Genomic DNA, 19,405 nt, shown 5'->3' with positions numbered 1-19,405 from the left:
GTCTTCTTTCCATTTGTTAGCCTGAAACTACCAATCCACTCTGGTGTGCAACCCTGGAGTCATTAACTATTCCTTCCCCTTCATCCTTCACAGACCTGGTAGTTACTTCCTTAGAGACAGATGTCTCCTCTCCATTCTCACTGGCCTCATTCTAAACTAAGCCCCTTAACACTTTATGTCTGAACTACCCCCACGAGTTTCTGGACTGGCATCTCTTCCACCCACAAGCTGCCCTATTATGTATTGGTTCCAGGTAAATTGTCCAAACAAGCCACTTCTATTATGTCTCATACTTGAGACCCTATAGAGCAGGTTTCATCTGCTAGATTTGCAAGGCTTTCCACGATTAGGTTCTATTCATCTTACCTATCTATCTAGCTTTGTAGCTCACTATTTGAGGCTGTAGTTAAATACTTCGTGACTCCTGCCCACACGGTGCTCATTCCTAGCGCTAAGCCTTTTCTCCCACTACCTCCCCTGGCAGCTTATGCCATCTCCCTAACTAAAACTTGAAAGCCCACCTCAAATATCACCTCCTTCATGAAGGATTTCCCAATTATACCAGCCCACAGACATCTCCTGCTTCACTGAAATCCTAACACATTCCTAGTCAGCACCACAGATTGGTAACTTACTGGTTGTGAAATTATTACAAATGTCATTTCCCCCATTCCCCATGATTATGAGTGCTGAGGAGAGGGATTATTCCTCTGTATCCCCCAAAGCCCTTAACCTAGTGGAATGCACACAATAGACACTGAATAATGCCTGCTAATTGACTGATTCAACACAAACCTATTCCAGTAGCCTGCTTGATCTCTTCTAAACTGAACTCCTCTCCCTCGTTAAACATTAGCAGCACCAGGGTTTGGAAAAGAGAGACCTGGAGTTCTTTTTTACCCTGTTGGAGAAACAGAAGTATTTAGCCATCATTTTTTTTTAACATAAATGAAAATTAATCAAATATCTAATCTTTAACAGGAAAAACATTTTTCAATTAGTGGACTCAGAAACATGGATTAACATTATCCAGAAAAGCCAGTATGTTCAGTGTAGGGTTTAGGTGTGATCCTACCTTAAACAGGAAGGAGGATTGGGTGACCTTTCTACAGGTCTTTTTTTAAGCCTTATAATTAAAACAGAACAACAAAGTAATGAAAATTAATAACTCAGCCTTACGTGTCATTACAGATTATTTTGCACAAGGAGCAAGAAATCACTATTTCAAATGCATTTTCAACTTGTTGGATTCAAATTAGTCATGAAAAGCTGTAGGGATTTTTTTGAAATTAGATATGGGAACTGTTCTCCTTTACACCCACTCTATTCTCTAGCTCCCAGCAACAAGAAGTTTCTTGTCAAGAAGCAGCAATGAGAATTCTGCATCCACAGGTAAGGAAAGGATGGTAGGAAAAGGGTGACTGGTTTTAGGTTTTGTAGCAGGGCCAATTCAACCACGAAAAAGATCACATGCTTATGATACACACAGAGCTGTGAAAAGCAATAACTCTATCAGGTATTTAGGATAAACTTTAAAACAGCTTAAACCTTCAAGTGAAGAGGAATGACCTCTTGGTGAGCACAGCACAACGTACACAGAAGTTGAATCACTATGTTGTACATGTGAAACTAATATAACATTGTATGTCAACTTTACTCTAATAAAAAAATTTTTCAAGGAAAAACAAGGATGACCTCAACATCAAAGACGAAGATGAAAACTAGCCTTGGGGAACATCTACTTACCTCTTTAAATTCTGCCTTTAGAACACAGTGCCCTAGGGTTGACTGCCATTGAAGTTTCCTGCCACTATGTTTGCCTAGGTAAAATGTCTTGAAAATCTCCTGAAGTTTCACCATCTGCAATAAATAAAATACAGCTTCATTTAAGCTCTGTATCCAGTATCACTTTTCGCCATTCTTTATATTTACCTCATGTGTAATAGTTTCTGCAAGTTTTTAGTATCGGGTTTTATATACCCAGTAGCTCCACTGATCACTCTGATGTAAGGTAATGGTCTCCCAACTACCAAATCTAATGGCATTAACCAGTTTTTATACTCTTTGATCTCTGCAACATTTAAACATCCGACTTTTGAAACATTCACCTCCAATGGCTTTTGTGCCTCCAAACCATACTGGTTTCTTTATCTCACTATTGCTTCTTCATTGGTTTCCTTCAAAGGTTCCTCTTCCTACCATATGCAAAATGTGAACCTTTTCCAAAGTTCTGTCTCAGCCCTTTTCTTCCTATTTCTATATGATTCCTCTTAATGAGGGAGATCTCTACCCCCCTGGCTTCCACGATCATCTCCATGAAAGAGTCTCAATACCTATCTCTAGCCTTAACCCCCTTTCTAAGCTTCAGTCCCGAGTTTAAGACAGTTCCCTAAAAGTTAGGACGGATTTACCCACTCACTCAGCAATCCAACCCCCAGGTGACAAATGAGCAAAATTTCTGAGAGCTAGACAGAATGATGGTTACAACCTGGGAAACTAAAAGAAGAGTCAGAGAAATTGGCCCTGAACCCAGAAACTTAACATCATTAACTATGCTCTAATGATATAAGTACGAGAGTCATACGAAAAGAAAAGCAAAATATTAACAGTTGGCATTTGGTACTGGTGTGCTTACTGACATGGACTTTTAGAAAGTATTTATTTTTCAAAGACAAGCAAGACAGAAGCTTTATGTATTTCTATGCTTATAACTCAAGTCCTGAACAGCAACTCTTACCTCTGGTGGTAAATGGACTTCCATAGGCACATATGTTGGCCAATAACCCATTGTCAGGATATTCACAGTTAATTCAATATTCCCAGGTACATTCTGGTTCTGCATATACTACAATAAGATCAACACATACATTGAGATCTTAAAAATAAAAGTGCGTACATTTCATGTCATATTAATGACTCATTCAAGAAGTTTCCCATTATAAAATTACATCCAAGCACTGAGCATCTTTAAAATAAAATGCAACTGGTGCGCCTGGGTGGCTCAGTGGGTTAAGCCTCTGCCTTCGGCTCAAGTTGTGATCTCAGGGTCCTGGGATCGAGCCCCCGCATTGGGCTCTCTGCTCAGCAGGGAGCCTGCTTCCCCCTCTCTCTTTGCCTGCCTCTCTGCCTACTTATGATCTCTGTCTGTCAAATAAATAAATAAAATCTTTAAAAAAATAAATAAAAGGCAACTGTCATAAAAGGACTATAAATGAAACCTTTATCAAATATACTAGCTAATATTTTATTACAATGGCACACAAGGATCACATGACCTTGTTAGAGGCATTATTGACTTAATTTCTCACTTTATGGCTGGGCTGTTATAGGTAGAATCTCATTCTTTTTTTTTTTTTAAGATTTTATTTATTTGAGAGAAAGTGGGAGAGAGAGAGCAGAAGAGAGAGGAGGGTCAGAGGGAGAAGGAGGCTCCCCGCTAAGCAGGGAGCCTGAAGCGGGACTCAATCCTGGAACTCTGGTACCATGACCTGAACCCAAGGCAGTTGCTTAACCAACTGAGCCACCCAGGCACCCCTCATTCTCCATTCTTTTCCCCCCACCACCTGCAGACCCACCCTGGAGACCCTTGGAGACCCCTATGTGACTTGGAACACCTTGTAGCAAACCCCCATTCCTCACCCCACCAGCCAACCCAAGTCTCCGGTTTTTCACTTGCTCCACTGCATGTTTGCAGGGGGTAACCTGAAGTGGGGAAGGAAGAAGAAGGGGAAAGGGCAAAGCAGATAAACCCTACTCTATCACTACTATAGCACCATGATCTTGCTCTTGTGTGGTCCACTCTCAGCTCCCACCATAGCAATATGGTGGTAAAGAAGTCATTACTAAAACCCTGAGAAGAAAATCTAATTTGCGATCACTATTACCTATGCTCTTAAGTATTTCAAAACCACCTTCTACCAACATCTGAAATACTACAGATCTAGCTTTTCATTCTCAATGTCCCCAAAGGCCTTATACAACCATTCTATCACCTCTCCTCCTTCCCTATTGACAGCTTTAAACATACCAATCACCAAAAGCAACTAGATGCTAGCAAAAGCCCTGTTCTCATGATCTAGCTATAGTTTTTCTTGTCCTGACTTCAGTCAACACATTTTATTTGTCTTTTGTTACTCTGGGTAGACATACTGGGAATAAGTTCTGAAGTAGGTCAAATCATTTTGTTGATTTTTTTCACTCTAATGTATCATCTAAGCTGCTATAACGTATTTACAAATACAGGTTTCTATTTATCCTCTTCAGTGCAAATCACAACAAGAAGATAACTAAATATAGTTAAGTTTGAGAAATTAAGAGTTTAACTCACTTTTACCTGTTTGAACTGAATCATGATGTCTTTAGAAAGTTCCATGTCTTTAAACATTCCTTCAAGTTTGCTGGTGAAAGCAGCTCCACATTCTATTAAAAATATTTATACATTTATAATATTTTAAAGTGGTGAAAACAGAATTGAATATTGAAAATGAGAAATATAAAACTTACTTCAGCATGAAATATTATCACAAAAATGAAAAAATCCTTACCCTAAAATGTATGCCCCACTAATTCAGAGTCAAACTCTTTAATCCTGCAGTAACCTTCTCTACTATTTAGGCTTAAGATAAATGGAAATATTTATACAAATAATAAAAACAAGAACAATGCTTTATTTTTTGAAAAAAAAAAAAACTGCAACCACTCTGGATATATACAATAGGTTGGAAACCTCATGAGCTTTTACTCAATTTACATTTTCATCATATGAACAATGATTAATCAAAGAGGCAATTAAAGAGTAAAAATTAAGCCAACATTTTCCCTCAGAAATCAAAGAAGAAAAGGAACAGAAAGAATGACAATCATACCATGTTTAAGTTTGGACAGCATCGATTTTTCAGCATCTACAGATGCACTCTTCCCAACTAGCAGGCGCTTGGCTAAATCTTTCTTATAGAAGGCCTCGAAAACATCCTTACCTATGTTAAATAATAAAATACAACTCTATAAGAGTCCAATAAAAAGTTCTGACAAAAATTGCTCCAAAAGTGCTTAATAAATCACACCATTACTCCAAGTTATTTAAATTTATACATTTGGCCCAAGTTCATTATGCAACAGACATTAGAGGTAGATACTATACTGGTTATTTCAAAAGTTCTTTGCTGTAAAGAATTAAAACTGCATTAACTTTTCTTAAAAAAAAAAACTTTAGTCAGATGGTGGCTTTAGCATCAATAGAAATTAAAACAAGTAGCAAAAATCAACGCTCTTAATAAATGGAATAAGTCAAAGCACAAGGCAATTAAGTAATATTCCTCAAGTACCCTAATGAATTAAATGCAACAAAATAATACAATTTTCAATATCTAACTCCCAAATAAATCGTCCCTCCTGATTGACTATACTTGATAGTTTCTCTGCTGAGTGTTCTGTTTCAAAAGAAAAATTTTTAAAAACACTTACCATAGATAAATCTAAATATGATCATAATTTTATCCAACATTTTTTCAAGTTCTTCATCTGTAGCTTCTTTGTTGCCTGCACGAAGCTTTGAATCTACATACTTAGCTAAAATGGGGGGAAAGTTCATTGTTTAGTGATCATATTTAGGGATCATGAGTATCCATAAGGTACCAGACACTATATATACCTGAATAGGAGTGTGATACACTGAGTTTTCAATGTTCCAGAGGTATACATGCATTTTTTAAAGTCTCTAAAGTCAAGGATAGCAAGTGACTTATTCACTGCCACAGAGCTAAGAAATACAAGAGCCTAAACTCAAACCCAAGTCTCCTGGCTCCCATAATGTACTTTCCACTTCCACTATCCTGATGCATATTAAAATGGGGTAGCGGTATCTTGGGAGGGGGGATAGTGTATACAGAACCATGCTGGGGTCATCAAAGCCACTGAAGATGGTCAGGAGGTCCAAGATGGCAGCACAGGAAGAGCCTGAACTCACCTCCTCCCATGAACACACTCCCAGCTACAGCTACATGGGACATTTCCTTTTGAAAAACATCTGAAAACTAGATGAACTGTTCTCCACAACAAAGGATAAGAGGATCACGTCAAGACAGGTAGGAGAGGCAGAGACCACACAGGTACAGCAACACACAACAGGGAAAGATTTTACCAGACAGGTGCTTCTCTTGGAGGAATAAGGGGTTGGTGCCTTACTTCAGGCACCCTGGCCCCAGTGATCTGCACCACAGAGAGGAGCCCCTGAAACATCTGACTTAAAAAACAGAACTGAGGGACGCCTGGGTGGCTCAGTTGGTTAAGCAGCTGCCTTCGGCTCAGGTCATGATCCCAGCGTCCTGGGATCGAGTCCCACATCGGGCTCCTTGCTCATCAGGGAGCCTGCTTCTCCCTCTGCCTCTGCCTGCCATTCTGTCTGCCTGTGCTTGCTCTCTCTCCCTCTCTCTCTCTGACAAATAAATAAATAAAATCTTAAAAAAAAAAAAAAAAAAAACCAGAACTGATTTCCGGGGATCCCAAAGTGCTAAAGGAAATGGAGAGTCCACTCTTAGGGGACCCTCTTATTGCCTGGCTCACCCCAAGACCCAGTGAAAAACCAGCAGTTTGAAAAGGACCTACACTATGTGTGAAAGATACATTTGCTGACCTGAGGGCGTATCAGCTGGAGGGGCAGGATATAGCTAATATGCTCCCTAGAGATCAAGGTGGTGGCAGACACCACCACTGCACTTTCCACATAGCCTGCTAGCTGAATTCAACAATACACTGAAAGGATCATACACCATGATCAAGTGGGATTTATTTAGGGGATGAAAGGATGGTTCAATATCCATAGATCAGTCAACATGATACACCACATTAACCAAGTTAAAGATAAAGATCATATGATCATCAACAGATATAGAAAAAGCATCTGATAAAATTCAACATTCATTCAGGATAAAAAATCTCAACAAAGTGGGTATAGTACGAACATACTTCAACAAAATAAAGGCCATATATGACATACCCACAGCTAATATCATACTCAACAGAAAAACTGAAAGCTTTTCCTCTAAGATCAGGAACGAGACAAGGATACCCACTATCTCCACTCTTATTCAACATCATATTGAAGTCTCATCACAGCAATTAGGAAAGGAAAAGAAATAAAAGGCATACAAAGTGGAAAGGAAGAAGTAAAACTGTCACTATTTGCACATGACATGACACTAGAAGAAAACCCTAAAGACCGAGGAGCTATTAGAATAAATGAATTCAGTAAAGTTGCAAAAAAAAAAATACACAAAAGTCTGTTGTGTTTCTATACACTAATAATGAACTATCAGAAAGAGAACTCAAGAAAACAATCCCATTTACAACTGTATCAAAAAGAATAAAATACCAGAGCAGTGGATTAAGCATCTGACTCTTGGTTTCAGCTTAGCTCGGGATCTCAGGGTCAGAAAAAGGAATCCCATGTCAGGCTCTGTGCTCGGCGTGTAGTCTGCTTTAAGACTCTCTCTCCCTCTCACTCTGCCCCTTTCCACTGCTCTCTCTCTCAAATAAATAAATCTTAAAAAAATAAATAATAAAATACCTAAAAGTAAATTTTTTTGAAAAGATTTCATCTGTATTTGAGAGAGAGAGCACAAGCTGGGGAGGGGTAGAGGGAGAGAGAGAGAGAAGCAGACTCCTTGCTGAGCAGGGAGCCTAACACAGGGCTTGATCCTAGGACCCATGAGATCGTGACCTGAGCCAAAGGCAGCCACTTAACTGACTGAGCCACCCAGGTGCCACCCTAAAAATAAATTTAACCAAGGAGGTGAAAGACCTGTACATGGAAAACTACAAGATACTGATGAAAGAAACTGAAGATAGAAAAAGAAATGGAAAAATATATCATTCTCATGGATCAGAGGACTTACTATTGTTAGTATGTCCATACCACCTGAAGTAATCTACAGATTCAATGCAATCCCTATTAAAATTCCAATGGTATTTTCCACAAAACTATAACAAGTAATTTAAAAGTTGGTATGGAACCACAAAAGATCCCAAATAACTAATCTCGAGAAAGAATAAAGCCAGAGGTATCATGCTCCGATTTCAAACTATACTACAAACCTGTAGTAATCAGTGCTCACTTTGGCAGCATATATAACAAAAACTGGAAGGATACAGAGATTAGAGTGGCCCCTTGCAAGGATGACATGCAAATTCATGAAGCGTTTCATAGTTATTTTTAAAATTTTTTATTTTTAAAAAGTTTATTTATTTGACAGAGAGAGACACAGTGAGAGAGGGAACACAAGCAGAGGGAGTGGGAGAGGGAGAAGCAGGCTTCCCACGGAGCAGGGAACCCGATGTCAGGCTCAATCCCAGGGTTCTGGAATCATGACCTGAGCCAAAGACAGATGCTTAACGACTGAGCCACCCAGGTGCCCCACGTGCCATATTTTAAAAAAACAAACAAATTTTTAAAAACCTTATAGTACTAATCAAAACAGTATGGTATTAACACATAAAGAGACATACATATCAATGAATAGAATAGAGAACCCAGATATAGACCCATGCTTATATGGTCAATTAATTTATACCAAAGGAGGGAAGAATATACGATGGGAAAAAAGTCAAGTCTCTTCAATAAATGGTATTGGGAAACCTGGACAGCCACACACAAAAGAATTAAACTGGATCATGATCTTACACCATACAAAAAAATTTAACTCAAAATGGATTAGAGACTTGAATGTCTTTTTATGGATGGATGAAGACCTGAAACCATAAAACTCCTAGAAGAGAAAACAGGCTGTAGACTCCTGGATATACGTCTAAGCGGTATTTTTTTTTTTCTGAATCTGACTCCAAATGCAAAAATAAACAACAGAGGACTTCAAACTAAAAAGCTTCTGCACAGAGAAGGAAACCATCAACAAAATGAAAAGGAAACCTTTTTGGGAAAAGATGGAATGAAGATATCTGCAAATCATATATCCAATAGGGTATAAAGAACCCAAAATAAAGAACCCATACAACTCACTTAACCAAAAAATCCATTAAAAAATTGGCAGAGGATCTGAATGTCTTTTTCCAAAGACATACAGATGGCCAACAAGCACATGAAAAGATGCTGAATATCACTAATCAACAAGGAAATGCAAATCAAAATCATACTGGGATATCAACTCACATCTGTCAGAATAGCTGGTATTGAAAAGACAAAAAATGGTGCTGGTGAAGATGTGGAGAAAAGGGAATCTTCGTGCACTGTTGGTGGGAATGCAAACTGGTGCAGCCACCGTGGAAAACATTATGCAGGTTCTTCAGAAAATTAATAGAGTCACCATATGACCGAGCAATTCCACTACAAAGATAATGCGAACACTAATTCAAAAACATGCACACCTCTATGTTCACTACAGCATTACCTACAATATCCAACGTAGGGAAACAACCTAAGTGTTCATCAGTGGATGAATGGATAAAGAAGGGTGTGTGTGGGTGTGTGTAACAGAATACTACTCAGCCATAAAAAGAATGAAATCTTGCCTTCTGCAGTAACATGGATCTTAAGGGTTTTATGCTAAGTGAAATGAAGAAAGAGAAATAAGACAAATACCACGTGATTTCACTTACATGTGGAATCTAAAAAACAGAACAAAAACAAAATTCAGACCCAAATACAGACAACAGATTGGTGGTTGCCAGAGCAAAGGGGGTTGGGGTGCCAAAATGGATGAAGGTGATAAAGTACAAATTCAGCTATAAAATAAGTCAGTCATGGGGATGTAATGTACAGCATAGGGAATACAGCCCACAAACATTGTATTAACTCTGTAAGGGGACAGATGGTAACTAAGCTTATTGTAGTGACCATTTCACAATGCATTCAAACACTGAATCACTATGCTGTACATCTAGAAACTCACATAATATTGTATGTCAACTACATCTCAAAAAAAAAAAAAAAAAGCCACTGAAAGACCTCGCCCATCCTCTGGGGTGTCCACTTCACACTAATGTTAAGCAATCTTAAACACTACCTATTAAAACAAACCAGATGCATCACAGAGTAAAAGGCAAAATTTGCTAAAAAATTAAAGGGTAAGTAGTAAACCAATGAAATTTCACCCTTCTGGCAGAAGACACTAGACCTTCATCACAGGGTACCTCTCTTTTTGAAATTAAAGAGTAGTTTGGTAGGGAAATCTGAGAAACACTGCTGTATACCATAGCCTTATACTACATGGGCCCAGATTATTAAGCTTATTTTTTGTCCTGGACATTTGTCCTTGCAGGCTAGCAACTGTAATTTCTTGCTACCCTCTCTTGTAGCACGAAGTGTGGGGTTCTAGAAGTAGCACCCTGCCCCACCTCTAAATTGCTAAAGGCTTAGTATAAATAAGAGCAAATAGGGTTCAATGTATTATAACACTATGTTTGACACGTGAACTTGAGATGTTCTTTACGTTGAAGGACTTATTTCTTATATCTAGGTTCTTAGAAACTAACTAGCTCTTAAGCAACCCCAAATAAATGTGTTAATAAACTATACACCCTTGCCAAAATTTCAAACTGACTGAAATTTTATGAGTAAAAGAACATTAGATAGCTGGGAAAAAAAAGACTGGAAAAATACCTATAAGTTCAGCAGGCTTGTTCGGTCTTTTGTTAATGAATGTCTCAAATGCTTCCTTCATGGCATTGATAAATTTTTCATTTTTCAGAAAGCAAATATCAATTATATGGTCAACCTTATCTTTAAAATCCAGCAATTCTTGAACCATGGTTTTATCTTTTTCAGGATTAATTACAATAGTGCTGCCAAATGCCTAAAAAACAAAAATGACCACTTTTTAAAATTGGGATTATCTCTGACGAAAACAATTCCCAAATCATATTTTAAGTAGGTATACATATTTTTAAAATTCAGAATGTTAGAATAAAACTGTTCTGGAAGTCTGGAAAAGAAAAAAAAAGTCATTAAACATCCAGACTGATAACCATTTGTCTATAATCACAAAGGAAGGAATGACCCCTACTGGGTGTACAGCATCACAATGGGGCATTATTATGAGCCTCCAGGCTTTTGTCCCTACTTTTAAAGAAGTCAGGTTTTAATTTTTTTTTAAATGGCAATCTGGCTTCAGTGTAAGACTGTAGAAGGGAAAGAAATTTTGGACCCCAAAAAAGTCCTCTTTTGTCCCCCCCCACATTCACTGTTCTAAATATTAGAGCTAGAAATTCCATCAGACATCAATAAGATAACTTTTCTTGTGGATCTGTTACACAGCTATCATTCTCGCGTTGACTGTCCTCAAAACTCCCATTACTTAAAAAAAAAAACAACTGGGTCTAACAAGTAAGAAATGTTTGCTGATATGTACTGAGTGTATAGATTATAAGACATAAGAGAAAAAAAACGACAGGTTGTTATTACCTTAATGTATTCAATCCACTGCTGCAGGAGAACCTGAACCCCACCTCGAACTCTACTGAAGAGTTGATACAGAAGAGATAAGTCTTGAATTCGGTTTTCATCAAGGAGGTTATTTAAACCTGAATTTTCAAACAATTTGCCATTAAAAATAGTGAACAAAAACGCCAGGCATTTTAATGAAAATTAAGTTAAATTATTATTGTGATACTGGTTAAACTATTACTAGTCTATGTATGAATTTTAATATAAAGATTTGTTCTCTATTAAATCCAAGCAGATAAATCACCTTTCCAAATGAAAACTAAATATAGGGAGCCTTAGTTTATATAAATACAAAAACAATTCTATAATTATTTGTGCCACTGAGCATGGTAGCTCAAATGTATAAACCAATTTGTAAAAACTGATTTACTCAAATACACATCATAAATAACTCACTCGTATGTGCAGTGGCCATACTACATCTGGCACTGATTAGTATATACATCACTGTATTTCAGAGTACTGGATATGGTCTGTAGTATTTCAAAAACCATGCATTAATAAGCCAAGTTTGAACAAGATTCAATGTATCTGATTTTCAGAATGAACTAGTAGTATTCTGCATTAAGGTTCTAAAATATACCATTTTATATAAAAGAAAAGATGGCTGGACAGAAAGTAAGGTTTCTACCTATCTCTGGCATTGTCAAAGTAAAATTCAGGGTTTACCCTTATGATCACTCGGAATTAGAAGTGCCTGGTTTTGTAAGGAGAGGGTGGTTGGGTTATGGACATTGGGGAGGGTATGTGCTATGGTGAGTGCTGTGAAGTGTTTAAACCTGGCGATTCACAGACCTGTACCCCTGGGGCTAATAATATATGTTAATAAAAAATTAAAAATTAAAAAATTTTAAAAATATAGCAAAGAAAAAAAAAAGAAGTCCTTGGTTTTATACGAGTACACTTTAGTGTAAGAAGAAATTCTTTTCTCTACCGCGGTCTTACAAATTAAGTCAAGAATTCTCACATTCCCACTTTTGGGTTTTTTTATTGGTGTTAGTGGACCCTTCTCATTTTCAGTTCCTGTATCTTTAAGTTAAGCCAAGAACCATCTCCTCAAAGTTTACCATTGATACATGGGGAGAAAGGGTTATGTCCATTCTCAGAAAAGCAGCCACAAGTATCAAACTTCTTAAAAGGGTAATCCTTAAGAATTTTTTTTTTTTACTTATTTGCTGCTACCATTTTAAAAGTGATCTCTTAACCAATTGGTCAATTACCTTTCTGAAGAATTGCGGTTAAGTGTTCACCTAGAAGTTGTTTTTCTACAGTAGCAATTAATGACTTCCTACAAGGAAAAAAAGTTTAGAATTACTGACATTTGACTTTGCTGAAAACTTAAAGTCTTTCCAGGGGTGGGGGAGAACAAACAGCTTGCTGCTGCTGCACCTTTTTTTAAGGAGAGAGCACAACGGGATGCCTGGCTGGCTCAGACAGTTAGGTGCCTGACTCTCGATTTGGGCTCAGGTCATTTATCTCGGGCTTGTGGAATCGAGCTCCCACATGGCGCTCCACACTCAGAGGGGAGTATGCTTGGGATCTGCTCCCTCCCTCTCCCCCAGTTCTCTCTCTAAAATGGATAAGCAAATCCTTAAAAAAAATAAAATAGAGAGATGGGGGGAGGAGAGGGAAAGAAAGAATCCCAAGCAGGCTCCACGCTCAGCGCCTGAGCCTGACTCAGGGTTCCATCTCATAACTCTGACATCATGCATGACCTGAGCCAAAAGCAAGAGGTGGAATGCTTAACCAACTGAGGCACCCAAGCACCCCTCAAATAGCTTGTGTTATGTCAATTTCAATATCCCTATCCTATGTTTAAATGTATTGGTGCTCAGAGTTACTTTACTTATACCATAAGAAGGGGGGCGGCTGGGTGGCTCAGTGGGTTAAGGCTCTGCCTTCGGCTCAGGTCATGGTCTCTCAGGGTCCTGGGATTGAGCCCTGCACTGGGATCTCTGCTCAGCAGAGAGCTGCTTCCCCCTCTCTCTGCCTGCCTCTCTCCTTACTTGTGATCTCTTTCTCTCTCTCTGTCAAATAAATAAATAAAATCTTTTTAAAAAATAAGTATTTCCATGGTCTTGCTGTGGCTGGCTTTTTCCAAGTTTCTCTGCTTTTATTAGGAAAGTAGTTATCTATGCTACTTACTCCTTGGTAATATTTAGGAAAGCAAAGAAACAGTTTCTCCTCCAAACATCTACTGAATTTTAAACAGCCTTAAGAGTTCAAAGATCACATCAGGTTCTAATACAATTTTTTTTTCATTTTTTACAGAAGTAAGCTCTACCCCCAGCATGGGGCTTGAACTCATGACTCTGAGATCAAGAGTCATATGCTCTACCAACTGAACTAGCCAGGTGCTCCTCTAATAATACTATTTTTAAATTTAAATATCTTATATTTAAATTTTTAAACATATACACATACACACATTAGATTTACTTGATTAAATCTAATTAACTGGGGCAAATAAAATTTGCATAGAGAAAATAATTGTTAAAAATTGAAGTACCTTAAGTGATTCAACGACACTGGTTAAAGTCTATTAGGCTAAGCATATAATACTTACTGGGTGGTCTGATCTAAGTAAGTAATAAGTCTGTCTGCTTCTTCTTCTAGACGTTTGTTAACATGATGAAGATATTCAGGAACCTACAAAGACAGTTTTTTTATATTATTGTTTTCCTCCCCATAAATCATTCAGAAAATGTCAAGTCCAAAAGATCCCGGGAGTAGCCCTGTCCAATGTGACAGGGTTGAATCATATATAAAATTATATATAGTTTATGATCCAGAATTATAGCCTTTAAGAAGACAGAAAAGAAAGGAGCACCTAAGTGAGAAAAAAGCATCACAATGTTGTGAAGATAAATGCCAAGGGCAGCTTATGTCCTAGAATATAAGGTCTATCATGAGACACAGTGGATTTATTAATTATGATTTTTAAATACCTCTCTTTCCTGCATTAATTTTTGGCCTTCAGCTGCATAGAGCCGGTTAGTTTCTTCCAAAAATCGTTGTTCAAAAGAATCCTGATAAATCTGGGAGGAGGGATCAAAATAAAGGACTTCATTTATTCAATAAATATTTATTAAATTGCCTTTATATGAACAGCACTATGAATCTGTTTTTTAAACACCAAACTAGGAATAGCAATCAGCTCTGTAATTAAAGTTAACTTACTTGCAAATCAGAGAGCATGCTTAAAAGACTTCGGAGTAAACTTCTATCAATTGCTTCACCATTCCTTTCCCTCTCAATCAAGAGAAGAATGCCATCAATTGTCTTATTCTGGACTTTCTGATCACTTATAATATGAGCCCTAAATAACTCCAGTCCCATGTCCCTAAAATAAAAAATATATAGGATCAAAATTAATTGACAACAATACCACTTCTAGAGAGGTCTGCTTAACTTCTCACTGCATGTTAATTAGGGCTCGAGATCTGAAGCAGCAATTGTAAAAAGATAAAATCCACACATTAAATTTTACAATTAGAGTTAAAGCATACAGGAAACTCATTTAGTCTTTAATGAGAACTGAAGCTAAATTCCTGTCTTTCTCCATAACTAAGTTTTGTATTACTTCCTTTGGTGGATTTCTTCCTTGGTCAAATCATGAGACAAAATTAGTTCAAAGACAAAATGGCTTTCACTGTACTGGTAATGAAGGCTTAATTGGTCATTTGTCATCTGGCTTCAGTACTCAAAAATCAGTAAACTCTCCAATAATTGCTGTAGGTAGATGCTAGGCACAAGGTGGGGGAAAGAGCTCATTATACTATTCTATTTTTGTGTTTACATGGAATTTTCCATGGTAATGTTAACAGATAATGAGCAAATTCCTGGTAAGCAACAAAATCCATAGCAATCTTAACAGTAATGAGCAAACTCTTGATAAGCAACAAAATAATGCACACTCCTAGATAGTCCAGAGCAAACTTTAATCTCCTTAGCTAACAAAAAAACTTCTTCATTAAGTTGTTATATGCTCAGGGAATGTTAGCTATCACCAGTATTGGACTAGGCAAACATAACTGAGAAGGTAAAAGTGCTATAAATACAAGTCTAGAAGCCAAATTTGAGTTTTTGGGAGAATATTCATAGTACCACTTACTCTCTTTCCATTAGTGTAATTAAGATTTGACTATGATTTGTAACAAATTTTTTTGCATTTTTTTCTGGCATCCTTACCAAATGGAGGGTAGCATTGAATTCTGCAGAACATAAGTTCTATCCAGAAACAGAAAAATGCTCCTGATCATGATCTGTCAACAAAAAAGAAATCGATTTTTATATTTTGTTAAGCTGAAACATTTGCTCTTGATTAAATAATAAGATTGCAGGGTTTACTTTTACATATACTAGACTACTACATACAGATAAAGAAATCTACCTGAGAATATGCCCAAATCATTTTTATTAAACTATTCTATTGTCTTAATCCTTGCTGTAGTTTCTAGAAGAGGGACACTTAAAATGGTCCTAAGACTTCTCTGCAACTTGAGATGTAACTGAAAATAAAAACAGGGAATTAAGGGGACACACATATAATTCTTCCTCAGTAACAGAGCTCATTCAGGGTGAAGCTGCCCTAAATAGTACATGTGTGGTTTTGGGTAGGGGGATTTTAAGATTCTTTTTTTAGTTTGCAGGATATAAGGTATAAAATAAATACCAGATTAGGGAGAAAGGAAAAGGTGGTGATGTGAAGGAACTAGGCAGGACCCACCAGGTACCTTCACAGGCAATGGAGTAGGTGGGTGGGACATCCATCACGACTAACAGACAAATATGTAACTTTTTAAAAAATGAGATACTTTTTGGTTAAGTGTGACAAAAATGATCCTAAGGTGCAAGTCATTTTAAAATGGTGGTTTCCCTATAACCTACAGTTTTAAACTAGAAAACTTAAACCAAATTAGTGTTCAATTCAGAAAAAGAGCGGATATTGAGGCACTCCCCCCCCACCACACTGCAAAGCTTTTAAAACTAACATCTGCGTATTTGAAAAAATTTATTTAACTACAATATTTAGCTGAAACATAATACTTTTTCCAGCTTACCATTTGTCTGCAATGATTTTGCCAGCATCTATCTATTTTCTTTAGAAAAAGAACACTATCCAATGAATCCATGAGACACGTCAAGGATATTTTTAAGTGCTTAGTACAAATAATATAAGAAATGTAAAAGCAGGGGCGCCTGGGTGGCTTAGTGGGTTAAAGCCTCTGCTTTCGGCTCAGGTCATGATCCCAGCGTCCTGGGATTGAGCCCCGCAGCGGGCTCTCTGCTCAGCAGGGAGCCTGCTTCCCCCCCCCCCCCCCCCCCCCCCCCGCCTGCCTCACTGTCTACTTGTGATCTCTCTCTGTCAAATAAATAAATAAAATCTTAAAAAAAAAAAGAAAAAGAAATATAAGAGTGTATTTGTCTTAAATACGGCGCATCACACACTAAATAAAAACAGGCACGCCTGGGTGGCTCAGTCAGTTAGGTGCCTGCCTTCAGCCCAGATCATGATCCCAGGGTTCTAGGATCAAGTCACTTATGGGGCTCTTGCTCAGCGGGGAGCCTGCTTCTCCCTCCACCTGCTGCTCCCCCTGCTTGTGCTCACTCTCTCCCTCTTGCAAACAGGTAAAATCTTAAAAAAAAAATCTAAATAGCACTTATAGAACAAAATACTATTCCTTAAACTGTAAAAAAGTTTCAGGTTCCACTAAATACCTTTTAGCGTAAGTCTTACACAAAAGAGAGCATTATGTTCCTTACGATTTCCCTTAGAATATTATTTTTCCTTAAATGGAAATTTGTCAGGACAAAAAGGGTAAAGACATAAGGACATCTTGTTTGCACTAACATCACAATGCAGACTTGGAACTTAAAGTTGAAAAGTCAACAACTCTTATCTTATTTCTCCAGAACGGTAAGGAAGAGTAACAAATCTACAAAACACAGGCAATTGCATTTCAAGTTGGGTTAAATAGTGAGGGACAAGGAAGGAGGAAACAGATAAAAATATAGTATTTTTGGTTTTTAAAAGGATATTCTCTGAACTGATGAATTTGTGCTTTGATGTGATCTTCACAAATCTGTCTCAGCTGTTTGTACAAGTTTGCAGAAATCTTGTAGGAACAGAGATTTTCTACAGCCTGCAAGATTAAACACATATATGTTTAAGGAGAAAATGGGGTTACTGATAATTTACATCAAATTCTTATTATTTTAATATTTTACATTGTTTTATTAAAAAGGGTATTTAACCATTTAAAACACAGTAAAGTAACAAAATATGAATGTGAGTGAACTTTTTCATAACCGATGTACAAAAAAACCAACTAATACATTTATTATGGCTGTTCAGGTTAAGGATGGACAGAATCAAGCCAAGTCCTACCCTGTGGAGACATCCAATTTATAACATGACTACACATCAATGCTGTCTTGTTCTTAAAAATGTTAATTGTTTTCATAAGCAGAATTCCATTCTGAGTTTAAAAAACAGTTTCACCAATGTTTATCAGATGGATTGGGCGGTCTGACTGCCACTGAGTTAAAACTTACACTTTCTTTGGTTTTCTTGGAACAATGGATTCTTGCTAGCAGTATTAGGAGTATGATGTAAACACCAAGTATTTTTCTCTAATATTTCAGGTTATGAATGTTTAAATATAAAGGTTTGAGAATTTGTACAATTAAGTAAACATTAATTACACCAGAAATGACTATTTTTACTTCATTCTAATAGTTTAACTTGTCTTCCTTTATACCCAGATCCCAAAAGGGCAAACTTCAGATTTCTTTTAGTTTCTTGTTATGTGTATCAAAGACTTTCAATTTTAAGACAACACGCATGGTAAAACTCTGGATGAACTCTGATACAATCTATAATTCCAACTAGTAATGACTTAACACCAGGATTCCTTCCTCACCACAACAAAAGGCAGAAAATCGATTAAAATTGACTCTAAGGGAGGATCCAAGTTCCGTAGGTTAGTGGGAATTTTATAAATACTTACCTACGTGGAAGTCACATTCCCAGCATGCAGGGCCAGTAAACAAATTAGCAAATGAAAAGAAAGCTTAAAGAAAACCACTTATATCATTGCAGGAAAGTCACTGCACCTCACCAGGAACAGCAGGCCAATTAGATCCAGTAGCTAAGGAGGAATAAGACCACTGATTCTCCTCTGGCCACTTTCCATGGGGTTAAGTTAGGCCACAAATACCTAAAGGGTGTATTTATGCTTATTTCTGAGCCTTTCTGTTCACACTGGTTCTCTATGGACTCCTCCCCCGCCTTCTTTAGTATTCTTCTCATTGTATCCAATGTTCCTTTTGAAGGACTCATTTTCTCAGCATTTCTCATTTCCCTGCTTAGATTCTGTCTTTGTACTTATCTCATCCACATTTCCCACTTCAGTACTTCTCCAACTCCCTCTTCTCCCATTTCCTTCTGCTGTGTTTCTCTCTATCTTCTTACACAAGATACCATATTCCTTTACTACTCAGCTAGGTTCCACCTCTTCCAATAAGCTGTTTAACTGCCTCACCTGGCACTATCACCAATCGTAACACAGTGACTTGTCACCGAGTCAATACCGTGTCTTTTATTTTTTTTATTTTTTATTTTTTTTTAAAGATTTTATTTATTTATTTGACAGACAGAGATCACAAGTAGGCAGAGAGGCAGGCAGAGAGAGGAGGAAGCAGGATCCCTGCTGAGCAGAGAGCCCCATGCGGGGCTCGATCCCAGAACCCTGGGATCATGACCTGGGCCGAAGGCAGAGGCTTCAACCCACTCAGCCACCCAGGCACCCCCCGTGTCTTTTTTTTAAAAGATTTTACTTATTTGTCAGAGAGAGAGAGAAAGAGGGAGTGCACAAACAGGCAGAACGGCAGGCAGAGGCGGAGAAGCAGGCTCCCTGCTGAGCAAGGAGCCCGATGCAGGACTCCCAG

The 19,405-nt window shown here is 37.7% G+C and overlaps 1 protein-coding gene and 1 non-coding gene across 6 annotated transcripts in view; one reads left to right on the top strand and one right to left on the bottom strand.

Annotated features, from left to right (window-relative positions):
* Positions 1-19,405, bottom strand: part of CUL4B (cullin 4B) — a 50,692-nt gene that overhangs the window by 5,692 nt on the left and 25,595 nt on the right. For 3 of the 5 annotated variants that reach the window (XM_047714723.1, XM_047714725.1, XM_047714727.1), the window contains 15 exons: positions 17,495-17,598; positions 16,516-16,585; positions 15,644-15,717; positions 14,633-14,795; positions 14,401-14,490; positions 14,019-14,101; positions 12,673-12,740; positions 11,411-11,529; positions 10,610-10,802; positions 5,464-5,568; positions 4,866-4,976; positions 4,328-4,419; positions 2,738-2,845; positions 1,747-1,860; positions 796-901 (listed from right to left, as the gene is read on the bottom strand). In XM_047714723.1, the coding sequence (XP_047570679.1) occupies positions 796-901; positions 1,747-1,860; positions 2,738-2,845; positions 4,328-4,419; positions 4,866-4,976; positions 5,464-5,568; positions 10,610-10,802; positions 11,411-11,529; positions 12,673-12,740; positions 14,019-14,101; positions 14,401-14,490; positions 14,633-14,795; positions 15,644-15,717; positions 16,516-16,585; positions 17,495-17,598 (1,600 nt within the window). The remainder of the gene's footprint in view (positions 1-795; positions 902-1,746; positions 1,861-2,737; positions 2,846-4,327; positions 4,420-4,865; positions 4,977-5,463; positions 5,569-10,609; positions 10,803-11,410; positions 11,530-12,672; positions 12,741-14,018; positions 14,102-14,400; positions 14,491-14,632; positions 14,796-15,643; positions 15,718-16,515; positions 16,586-17,494; positions 17,599-19,405) is intronic. The other 2 variants (XM_047714726.1, XM_047714728.1) reach the window with 1 other exon arrangement.
* LOC125092529 (U6 spliceosomal RNA) lies at positions 8,104-8,207 on the top strand. The gene has a single exon (XR_007124988.1). It is a non-coding gene; the product is annotated as a U6 spliceosomal RNA (small nuclear RNA).

The sequence above is a fragment of the Lutra lutra genome, chromosome X (genome assembly GCF_902655055.1).
Source record: "Lutra lutra chromosome X, mLutLut1.2, whole genome shotgun sequence".
NCBI lineage: Eukaryota > Metazoa > Chordata > Mammalia > Carnivora > Mustelidae > Lutra > Lutra lutra.
This window is presented reverse-complemented; position numbering and strand designations above follow the sequence as displayed.